The 12,393-nt window shown below is 43.5% G+C and overlaps 1 protein-coding gene across 1 annotated transcript in view; it reads right to left on the reverse strand.

Moving 5' to 3' along the window:
- LOC106591416 (A disintegrin and metalloproteinase with thrombospondin motifs 17) overlaps positions 1–12,393 on the reverse strand; it is a 200,131-nt gene that overhangs the window by 59,978 nt on the left and 127,760 nt on the right. The window contains exon 14 of the mRNA XM_045689469.1: positions 7,095–7,222. Within this exon, the coding sequence (XP_045545425.1) occupies positions 7,095–7,222 (128 nt within the window). The remainder of the gene's footprint in view (positions 1–7,094; positions 7,223–12,393) is intronic.

The following is a 12,393-nucleotide window of genomic DNA, read 5'->3' on the forward strand; positions in this document are numbered from 1 at the left end:
TTATAGTGGATTTATCGGTGGTGACAGAGTTTCCTATCCTCAGTGCAGTGGGCAGCTGGGAGGATGTGCTCTTATTCTCCAAGGACTTTACAGTGTCCCAGAACTTTTTTGAGTTTGTGTTGCAGGAAGCAAATTTCTAGCCTTGGCTTTTCTAACTGCCTGTGTATATTGGTTTCTAAATTCCCTGAAAAGTTGCATATCACGGGGGCTGTTCGATGCTAATGCAGAACGCCACAAGATGTTTTTGTGTTGGTTAAGGGCAGTCAGGTCTGGAGACAACCAAGGGCTATATCTGTTCCTGGTTCTAAATTTCTTGAATGGGGCATGCTTATTTAAGATGGTGAGGAAGACATTTAAAAAAAAAATAGGAAGGCATCCTCTTCTGATGGGATGAGGTCAATATCCTTCCAGGATACCCGGGCCAGGTCGATTAGAAAGGCCTGCTCGCTGAAGTGTTTCAGGGAGTGTTTGACAGTGATGAGTGGAGGTTGTTTGACCGCTGACCCATTACGGATGCAGGCAATGAGGCAGTGATCGCTGAGATCTTGGTTGAAAACAGCAGAGGTGTATTTAGAAGGCAAGTTGGTTAGGATGATATCTATAAGGGTGCCCGTGTTTACGGCTTTGGGGTGGTACCTGGCAGGTTCATTGATCATTTGTGTGAGATTGAGGGCATCAAGCTTAGATTGTAGGATGGCTGGGGTGTTAAGCATGTCCCAGTTTAGGTCACCTAGCAGCATGAGCTCTGAAGATAGATGGGGGGCAATCAGTTCACATATGTTGTCCAGAGCATAGCTGGGGGCAGAGGGTGGTCTATAGCAAGCGGCAACGGTGAGAGACTTGCTTTTAGAGAGGTGCATTTTTAAAAGTAGAAGTTCAAATTGTTTGGGTATAGACCTGGATAGTAGGACAGAACTCTGCAGGCTCTCTCTGCAGTAGATTGCAACACCGCCCCCTTTGGCCGTTCTATCTTGTCTGAAAATGTTGTAGTTATGGATGGAGATTTCAGAGGTTTTGGTGGTCTTCCTAAGCCAGGATTCAGACATGGCTAGGACATCCGATTTGGCAGAGTGTGCTAAAGCAGTGAATAAAACAAACTTAGGGAGGAGGCTTCTAATGTTAACATGCATGAAACCAAGACTATTACGGTTACAGAAGTCATCAAAAGAGAGCGCCTGGGGAATAGGAGTGGAGCTAGGCACTGCAGGGCCTGGATTCACCTCTACATCGCCAGAGGAACAGAGGAGGAGTAGGATAAGGGTACGGCTAAAAGCTATGAGAATTGGTCGTCTAGGACGTCTGGAACAGAGAGTAAAAGGATCAGGTTTCTGGGGGCGATAAAATAGCTTCAAGGTATAATGTACAGACAAAGGTATGGTAGGATGTGAATACAGTGTAGGTAAATCTAGGCATTGAGTGATGATGAGAGAGATATTGTCTCTCGAAACATCATTGAAACCAGGTGATGTCATCGCATGTGTGGGTGGTGGAACTGAGAGGTTGGATAAGGTATAATGAGCAGGGCTAGAGGCTCTACAGTGAAATAAGCCAAAAAACACTAACCAGAACAGCAAGGGACAAGGCATATTGACATTAAGCTTTTGCTGTCCAATGTTTGACTTCATTGATGAAGATAGATTACAGATGTAGGGATCTTAATTTGTTTGCAACAGCAGCAACAGAAAATAGGAATTATTATGTGAATTATAATTAACGGACATATCTGTAGGGGTTGATACATTTGTCGGGAAAAAGTGTAAATTACAAACTTTAGAAGCCTTTTTAAACCTCAAATACCTCAAAAGTTATCCTGCAACAGGGTGATCAAATTAAAATCCTATATCTGTAGAGAATGGAGACCTGCACACTGACGAACGCTTCCACTGTGTTTTTTTTTTAATGTTTCACTTGGAAGTCATCGTCAGGCCTAAAAGACCAAACCATTTAGATTTGACATTTAGAATCGGCTGATGTATGTGGCATATGAACTGCTCTGCCATTTACATGAAACCAGTTGCACAGCATTGTGACAAGAGCAAGTGAGAAGCATTATATTGCTTCACCTTTTCCTCATAGAAGTCACATCTGACTCAGCCATGGCTCTGAGAGCATTCACCCTGCTAATGCTCTCTCTGCTCCACCAGTGTGTCCCTCACCCACTCAGCCTGGGACGAATCATGAACTTTAGCTACTCCCAGTACCAGACCATGGAGGACGGAGTCTAACTCATCCCAGACGAGGTGTATGTCATCCCCCAGAAGCTCACGGGTGTCGAGACTCATTCAAAAAATCATCAGCTGGAGCATCACAGTTCCACGTTTCAATCCATCAATGGGGCGGCAGGTAGGCTAGTGGTTAAGAGCATTGGGCCAGTAGGGTCTCCCGAGTGGCGCAGCGGTCTAAGGCACTGCATCGCAGTGCTAGCTGTGTTACTACAGATCCTGGTTCGATACCAGGCTGTGTTGCAGCCGGCCGCGCCCGCGAGACCCATGAGGCGACTCACAATTGGCCCAGCATCTTCTGGGTTAGAGGAGGGTTTGGCCGGCCGGGATGTCCTTGTCCTATCGCGCTCTAGAGACTCCTGTGATGGGCCGGGTGCATGCACGCTGACACGGTTGCCAGGTGTACAGTGTTTCCTCCGACACATTGGTGTAGCTTTTTTATAAATGAGTATTGGGCCAGTAACTGAAAGGACCCCCAACCATGCGCTTTGACAAACATTGGCCTGTGGGTGAATCTAGTTGCCTACCCCTACTGTGGACTATAGGCTAAGTGGACTGTAGACTGATGGACTAAGGACAGTTTTAGACTATGGCTCAGCCTCACATGAAAGGGACAATAATTCATTTGAAGCTACTGTAGCTGGTCCTTCAGTGCGTTTATTTGAACGGGTCTCTCTGTCTATCTCTCTCTCTCTCCCTCATCCCTCTCTTTCTCCTCCTTCATTCTGTGAAATGACTGAGACTGTTCCTGTTTTTTCTGTGGGTATGTTTGTGATGGAGCCGAGGTATTCCAGCAGTGAAAAGGTTTTCCAGCAGTGAAAAGGTATTCCAGCAGTGAAAAGGTATTCCAGCAGTGAAAAGGTTTTCCAGCAGTGAAAAGGTATTCCAGCAGTGAAAAGGTATTCCAGCAGTGAAAAGGTTTTCCAGCAGTGAAAAGGTTTTCCAGCAGTGAAAAGGTATTCCAGCAGTGAAAAGGTTTTCCAGCAGGGAAAAGGTTTTCCAGCAGTGAAAAGGTATTCCAGCAGTGAAAAGGTATTCCAGCAGGGAAAAGGTTTTCCAGCAGTGAAAAGGTTTTCCAGCAGTGAAAAGGTTTTCCAGCAGTGAAAAGGTATTCCAGCAGGGAAAAAGTTTTCCAGCAGTGAAAAGGTATTCCAGCAGTGAAAAGGTATTCCAGCAGTGAAAAGGTTTTCCAGCAGTGAAAAGGTTTTCCAGCAGTGAAAAGGTATTCCAGCAGGGAAAAGGTTTTCCAGCAGTGAAAAGGTTTTCCAGCAGTGAAAAGCATTGTTGAACGTTCTGTTTGGCCAGGCCAAGTTGGCCATATAGCTAACAATAAGGAACAGGGTCAGACCCGGTGATATTATCCAAAGTGATGGTCTCTACACCCCACCCCTTAGGGTTGAGTTTGAGTATTATAAAGTTATTAACAGTGTGGAGATGTTTCAGGAGGTATGGGGGCTCAGGGGCTGTCTGTACAGCTGGAGAGGAGGGGTTGGATATACAGTTGTAATGTGTCGCGGGAGGGTGTATTATATTGTACTGTGTAATGTGATGCTCGAGGGTGTATTATATTGTACTGTGTAATGTGGTGCTGGAGGGTGTATTATATTGTACTGTGTAATGTAATGTGGTGCTGGAGGGTGTATTGTATTGTACTGTGTAATGTGATGCTGGAGGGTGTATTATATTGTACTGTGTAATGTGATGCTGGAGGGTGTATTATATTGTACAGTGTAATGTGGTGCTGGAGGGTGTATTATATTGTACTGTGTAATGTGGTGCTGGAGGGTGTATTATATTGTACTGTGTAATGTGACGCTGGAGTGTCACGTCCTGACCAGTAAAAGAGGTTGTTTGTTATTGTAGTTTGGTCAGGGTGTGGCAGGGGGTGTTTGTTTAGAGTGTTTCGGGGTTTGTTGGGCTATGTTCTTGTTAGTCTATTTCTATGTTAGTTCTAGTATGTCTATTTCTATGTGGTGTTTATTGGGTTGACCTTCAATTGGAAGCAGCTGTTCCTCATTGCTTCTAATTGAAGGTCCTATTTAGTAGGGGTGTTTTTCTATGGGATTTGTGGGTAGTTCTTTCCTGTTTTGTGTTCGTGCACCTGACGGGACTGTTTAGTGTCGTTTGTTGTATACGTGTTTCCTTCTTTAATAAAATAAGAAGATGAGTTTACACCTTCCCGCTGCGTTTTGGTCCAATCCCTACGACACCCGTGACATGGAGGGTGTATTATATTGTACTGTGTAATGTGGTGCTGGAGGGTTTATTATATTGTATTATGTAATGCTGGAGGGTTTATTATATTGTATTATGTAATGTGATGCTGGAGGGTTTATTATATTGTACTGTGTAATGTAATGTGGTGCTGGAGGGTGTATTATATTGTACTGTGTAATGTGATGCTAGAGGGTGTATTATATTGTACTGTGTAATGTAATGTGGTGCTGGAGGGTGTATTATATTGTACTGTGTAATGTGGTGCTGGAGGGTGTATTATATAGTACTGTGTAATGTGGTGCTGAAGGGTGTATTATATTGTACTGTGTAATGTAATGTGGTGCTGGAGGATGTATTGTATTGTACTGTGTAATGTGGTGCTGGAGGGTGTATTGTATTGTACTGTGTAATGTGGTGCTGGAGGGTATATTGTATTGTACTGTGTAATGTGGTGCAGGAGGGTGTATTGTATTGTAATGTGGTGTTGGAGGATGTATTGTATTGTGTAATGTGGTGCTGGAGGATGTATTGTACTGTGTAATGTGGTGCTGAAGGGTGTATTATATTGTACTGTGTAATGTAATGTGGTGCTGGAGGATGTATTGTATTCTACTGTGTAATGTGGTGCTGGAGGGTGTATTGTATTGTACTGTGTAATGTGGTGCTGGAGGGTATATTGTATTGTACTGTGTAATATGATTGTGTCGAGGTGGCACTGAATGCATTTCTTTTTGTGGGGGGGTTGTGGTGTTTTTAGTGTAATGAGGACGGCTCATTAAAGAAGACACAAAGTCAAGTATCTCTCTCTCTCTCTCTCTCTCTCTCTCTCTCTCCGTTTATTTATTTGTTAATGCTGGCTGTCAGAACACTGAGGAGAAATCCCCTCTTGCTGGCCAATGAAAAGAGAGAGGATAAATCCAGGAAATACAAAATATGGATACAATTATTGACACACACACACACACACACACACACAGACGTGTGTGTGTTTGTGTGTGTGTAAGACAGTGCGAGAGTGCGTGCATGTGTGTGTGTGTGGCCTATGATATGTGTGTGTAGAGGGAAGCATGACACATAATGTCTCCCATGTGTAGGGAACCAAATGCTGGCTCAGCAGATGACCAGTATCTATTGACAACAGCTGGCTACTCCTTCGGAAACTATACTACCCACACACACACACACACACACACTTTTATCCACCACTGAGTCTGTGGCTATGAGTCCCAAGAATGGGCCAGAAAAATGGCCAAGACGAGGTGAGAATCCCCTCTTACAGTGTAAAGCCTGGTGAAAAGACCAGTCTAGCATTTAAATATGTCCATTTTATTATGATGATTACCATCTTATTTCCTTCGTCTCTCATACCTACTTTTTTCCTTTAGACAATATCTTCTCATCTGAAAGCTCCCTCACTTCCTCTATCCTCTACATCCTGTCTTCCATGTCTGTCTATTTTCTCATCTGGTGTCCCAGTGCTTAGCTATTAGTGGCAAGATGGCACTGACCGATAAGGCAGCTCTGCTTCTAGGACCTAAGATTCTACTGTATTTTAGTCTATGCCACTCTGACATTGCTCATCCTAATATTTATATATTCCTTAATTCCATTATTTTACTTTAGGTTGTGTGTATTGTAGGTATTGTTGTGAATTGTTAGATATTACTGCACTGTTGGAGCTAGAAACACAAGCATTTCGCTACATCCGCAATAACATCTGCTAAACATGTGTATGTGACAAATATCATTTGATTTGATTTGATCTAACCTGACAGAAACAGGAAGTGGTAAAATGACCCCGTTACCTCCCAGCCAATTGAAACTTTGCCTTTGCAGGCCTGAGAGAGAAAGAGAGGGAGAGAGAGAGAGAGAGAGAGAGATTGTGAGAAGACATTTGGGAGCTCAGGACAGAGAGAGAGGGAGTAAGAGAGAGAGGGAGAGAGAAGGGGGAAAACAGGACACAGATAAACCAAGATACAATTAAATCCACCAGCACAAAGATAAAACCCTTCTCTAGTGACGTACAGAGAGAAAACCCTTCTCTAGTGACCTACAGAGAGAAGACCCTTCTCTAGTGACCTACAGAGAGAAAACCCTTCTCTAGTGACCTACAGAGAGAAGACCCTTCTCTAGTGACCTACAGAGAGAAAACCCTTCTCCAGTGACCTGGTGAAATTGACAGGTCCCACCATCTTTTCTTAACTGAGCAGGGATTCTGTCACAGGGCAGAGGGAGTGAGGCAGGGCAGTAGAGGAAGGCCAAGGGTAGGAGGAGTAGCCAGAAACAATGCACCGCTCATAGCCAATTGCCATCCGCACTTCTAAGGAAATGAGAGGCATGGACTCAGAATATTGCTGCTCCCCAGTGCTTAATGGCTACAGGAATGTCTTAGCATTTCTTTATCTTAGTATTCTTTGAGCCCAGCACCAGGATTCTCATGTGTGGGATGTGCAAATCATCTTCTTTTTCTTAAATCAACACACAAGTCTGCCTGTGCCAATAGCATTAACTTGTGTTCCTCTGTCTGTCTGTCTGTCTGTCTCTGTGTGTGTGTGTGTGTGTGTGTGTGTGTGTGTGTGTGTGTGTGTGTGTGTGTGTGTGTGTGTGTGTGTGTGTGTATCTGCGTGCATTGAGTTTGTATGTGTGTGTGTGTACCTGACACCTGCCATTGACACACAGGTCTGACTCGTAGGGTCCACATGGTGTTCCATCCATCACTCTCTCTGCCACCAGGATGGGGGAATCTCTCCCCACAGGGGAACAGAACAGGGCACACGGCTTCTCTACAGAGAGAACACACAAGGGGTTAATAGCCTAGCGGTTACAGAGGCGAGCCAGCAACCGGGGGGATGCCAGTTTGCATCCCCGGTTTTCCTGTCGGGAAGTGAGCTGGCAACCAATGCCTAGGTGCCATTGATGTCACTGTGCCCTCAAGCAAGGCACTAAACCCCTAACCCTGTGTCACGGTTGTCGTTGGGAAAGGAGGACCAAAATGCAGCAGGATTGTGGATGCTCATCTTGACGTTTTATTTAACTCAAAAATACAAACACCAAAATAACAAACAACGAACTCAAGATTAACATAACAGTCTTGTAAGGCTTACTCACGCTGAACAAGAAACAGGCAAAACAAGAAACAATCTCCCACAAAATACAAACCCAAACACACCCTAATATATAGGACTCTCGATCAAAGGCAAAGAAACAACACCTGCCTTCAATTGAGAGTCCCAACCCCAATTAACTAAACATAGAAACAGATTCACTAGACAAAACATAGAAATACATGAATATGACACAGTGCCGAAAACCCCCGGAATACATAAATCAAATGCCCTTCTACAAAAACCACCACCCCGAACCACATAAAAAAAATACCCTCTGCCACGTCCTGACCAAACTACAATAACAATTAACCCTTATACTGGTCAGGACGTGACACCCTGCACCTCTCCAAAACCTGTGTATGTGTGTCTTTCAGAATGGTTGAATTAGAAGTGGAAGTAAAATTTAGGTTGGACCTTGGGTGCAATTGACCAATAAAGTGATCTCAATCTATTAATGATGGGGAACAAAGCAGGGAACAGGGCTTTTCTACAGAGAGAACACACATAGGGGGTTAATGTAATGAGGTGTCACCCTTGATTGAAAGCTCATATATTATGTAATGTGATGACATCACATGACCACTGGTGACTTTTGATATGCAAATGTTAAAAAAAGTTTGTTGGTATCAGCTACCTGGTCTCATGCTCTTTTAGTAATTTATTTACTTTATTTAACTAGGCAAATCAGTTAAGAGCAAATTATTACTTACAATGACAGCCTAGGAACAGTGGGTTAACTGCCTTGTTCAGGGGCAGAATGACAGAGTTTTACCTTGTCAGCTCGGGGATTTGATTTAGCAACCTTTCAGTTACAGGCCCAATGCTCTAACCATTAGGCTACCTGAAAGTATTCAGAACCCTTCACTTTTTCCACATTTTGTTATGTTACAGCCTTATTCTAAAATGGATTAAATAAAAAATAAATACCCCATAATGACAAAGTGAAAACATGTTTTTAGAAATGTTTGCAAATGTATAAAAAAAATCTAAAACAGAAATACCTAATCTACAGAATTATTCAGACCCGACATGAGGTCGAAGGAATTGTCCGTAGAGCTCCAAGACAGGATTGTGTCGAGGCACAGATCTAGGGAAGGGTACCAAAAAATGTCTGCAGCATTGAAGGTCCCCAAGAACACAATGGCCTCCATCATTCTTAAATGGAAGAGGTTTGGAACCACCAAGACTCTTCCTAGAGCTGGCCACCCGGCCAAACTGAGCAATGGGAGAGATGGGCATTGGTCAGGGAGGTGACCAAGAACCCAATGGTCATTCTGACAGAGCTCCAGAGTTCCTCTGTGGAGATGGGAGAACCTTCCAGAAGGACAACCCTCTCTGCAGCACTCCACCAATCAGGCATTTATGATGGAGTGGCCAGACGGAAGCCACTCCTCAGTAAAAGGCACATGACAGCAGGCTTGGAGTTTGCCAAAATGCACCTAAAAGACTCTCAGACTGGTCTGATGAAACCAAGATTGAACTCTTTGGCCTGAATGCCAAGCATCACATCTGGAGGAAACCAGGTACCGCTCATCACCTGGCCCTACGGACCTCAGATTTGGGCAAAAGTTCACCTTCCAACAGGACAACGACCCTAAGAACACAGCCAAGACAACACAGGAGTGGCTTCGGGACAAGTCTCTGAATATCCTTGAGTCACCCAGCCAGAGCCCGGACTTGAACCCGATCCAACATGTCTGGAGAGACCTGAAAATAGCTGTGCAGCAACGATCCCCATCCAACCTGACAAAGCTTGAGAGGATCTGCAGAGAAGAATGGGAGAAACTCCCCAAATACAGGTGTGCCACGCTTGCAGTGTCATACCCAAGAAGACTCAAGGCTGTAATCGCTGCCAAAGGGTCTGAGTAAAAAGTCTGAATACTTATGTAAATGTGATATTTAAGTTTTTTATTTGTTATACATTTGCAAAAAAAAAAATCTAAAAACCTGCTTTTGTTTTGTCAATATTGGGGTATTGTGTATAGATTGATGATGAAAAAAAAAAGATTGAATACATTTTAGAATAAGGCTATAACGCAACAAAATGTGGAAAAAGTGAAGGGGTCTGAATACTTTCCGAATGCACTGTATATCCGTGAATCAGCAAATGTAGACTTATTGGCCTCTAAAAAGACTACATCATGTACGTTGACATGTGATGTTTTATAGACATTTTTGGACAAAGGTCACATTTTCTTTAAAAAAATGTGTGAGATCCTTTAGCTGCAGCAGGTGATGTTGCTACATACTGTACATTTTAGTAGATGACCAGTCACCCTTTAAAATAAGATTCCCCAAATAACCCACAACAAATGTGTGAAGTAGAGCTCGTTAGGAGCTCATGTATCATGAGCTCAAAGTAGGATTGCTGATCTAGGATCAGGTCCACCCTGTCCATATAATCTTATTAATTGTGATCTAAAAGGCAAAGACTGATCCTAAATCAGCACTACTGAGACTCTTGATTCACCATCACCATTTCCCTGGTGTTTAAGAAGAGCTTTACTGTCCAACATCATCGTTTACTTGGTGTTTAGGAAAAGGTTTGCTGACAACCCCCCACAGAGCAATCCTCTGATTGACCTCCCTGATAGGTTGTGGTGATGATGTGTGAAAACAGGACAACATCTTTCCTTCTCTCATTTCCTCCCTCCCTCTCTCATTTTCTCTTTATCCTGTTTCATTTTCTGAGACACAGGCTCAACTGCTCTAAAGTGTTCTTTGCTGGAGGTTTCCAAGTTTCCAAGGTAGTGAGAGCGTGTTGGTGTCTCTCTGTGGGTGTGTGACAGACAGCAAGAGAGAGGGAGAGACAGGTACACACACACAGAGAGAGAGAGAAAGAGAGACTAGATGAGAGCGAGGGAATGTAGCAGAGTGAAAACTGAAAAGATGTTAGTGGCAGACTGTCTAAGATGCAAACACCTCAGAGCTATTTGCATTGGATGAATTTGAAATACCTACAGAGCTGCAGTGGCGTGTATTCATGGGTGCCAAGGGAAGCCAGGCTTCCCCCCAAAATCTACCAAGAAAAGAACATCCTAAATAACCTATCTTTAGTCTCTCTGTGTTTCATACAGTGAGGGAAAAAAGTATTTGATCCCCTGCTGATTTTGTACGTTTGCCCACTGACAAAGAAATGATCAGTCTATAATTTTAATGGTAGGTTTATTTGAACAGTGAGAGACAGAATAACAACAAAAAAATCCAGAAAAACGCATGTCAAAAATGTTATAAATTGATTTGCATTTTAATAAGGGAAATATGTATTTGACCCCCTCTCAATCAGAAAGATTTCTGGCTCCCAGGTGTCTTTTATTCAGGAAACGAGCTGAGATGAGGAGCACACTCTTAAAGAGAGTGCTCCTAATCTGAGTTTGTTACCTGTATAAAAGACACCTGTCCACAGAAGCAATCAATCAATCAGATTCCAAACTCTCCACCATGGCCAAGACCAAAGAGCTCTCCAAGGATGTCAGGGACAAGATTGTAGACCTACACAAGGCCGGAATGGGCTACAAGACCATCGCCAAGCAGCTTGGTGAGAAGGTGACAACAGTTGGTGCGATTATTCGCAAATGGAAGAAACACAAAAGAACTGTCAATTTCCCTCGGCCTGGGGCTCCACGCAAGATCTCACCTCGTGTAGTTGAAATGATCATGAGAACGGTGAGGAATCAGCCCAGAACTACACGGGAGGATCTTGTCAATGATCTCAAGGCAGCTGGGACCATAGTCACCAAGAAAATAATTGGTGACACACTACGCCGTGAAGGACTGAAATCCTGCAGCGCCCGCAAGGTCCCCCTGCTCAAGAAAGCACATATACATGCCCGTCTGAAATTTGCCAATGAACATCTGAATGATTCAGAGGACAACTGGGTGAAAGTGTTGTGGTCAGATGAGACCAAAATTGAGCTTTTTGGCATCAACTCAACTCGCCGTGTTTGGAGGAGGAGGAATGCTGCCTATGACCCCAAGAACACCATCCCCACCATCAAACATGGAGGTGGAAATATTATACTTTGGGGGTGTTTTTCTGCTAAGGGGACAGGACAACTTCACCGCATCAAAGGGACGATGGACGGGGCCATGTACTGTCAAATCTTGGGTGAGAACCTCCTTCCCTCAGCCAGGGCATTGAAAATGGGTCGTGGATGGGTATTCCAGCATGACAATGACCCAAAACATACGGCCAAGGCAACAAAGGAGTGGCTCAAGAAGAAGCACATTAAGGTCCTGGAGTGGCCTTGCCAGTCTCCAGATCTTAATCCCATAGAAAATCTGTAGAGGGAGCTGAAGGTTCGAGTTGCCAAACGTCAGCCTCGAAACCTTAAAGACTTGGAGAAGATCTGCAAAGAGGAGTGGGACAAAAATCCCTCCTGAGATATGTGCAAACCTGGTGGCTAACTACAAGAAACGTCTGACCTCTGTGATTGCCAACAAGGGTTTTGCCACCAAGTACTAAGTCATGTTTTGCAGAGGGGTCAAATACTTATTTCCCTCATTAATATGCAAATCAATTTATAAAAAATTTTACATGCGTTTTTCTGGATTTTTTTGTTGTTATTCTGTCTCTCACAGTTCAAATAAACCTACTATTAAAATTGACTGATCATTTCTTTGTCAGTGGGCAAACGTACAAAATCAGCAGGGGATCAAATACTTTTTTCCCTCACTGTACATTTGATTCAACAACATTGGTTATAATATAATAATGTAAATGTAAATGTAATAATATGTCTTTGGCACAAATTTGTAAGTCGCTCTGGATAAGAGCGTCTGCTAAATGACTTAAATGTAAATGTAAATGTCTTTTTCTTCTGGATTGACTTCCCTGGTAATTTTAC

Source organism: Salmo salar, chromosome ssa11 (assembly GCF_905237065.1).
Source record: "Salmo salar chromosome ssa11, Ssal_v3.1, whole genome shotgun sequence".
In the NCBI taxonomy this organism is placed as follows: domain Eukaryota; kingdom Metazoa; phylum Chordata; class Actinopteri; order Salmoniformes; family Salmonidae; genus Salmo; species Salmo salar.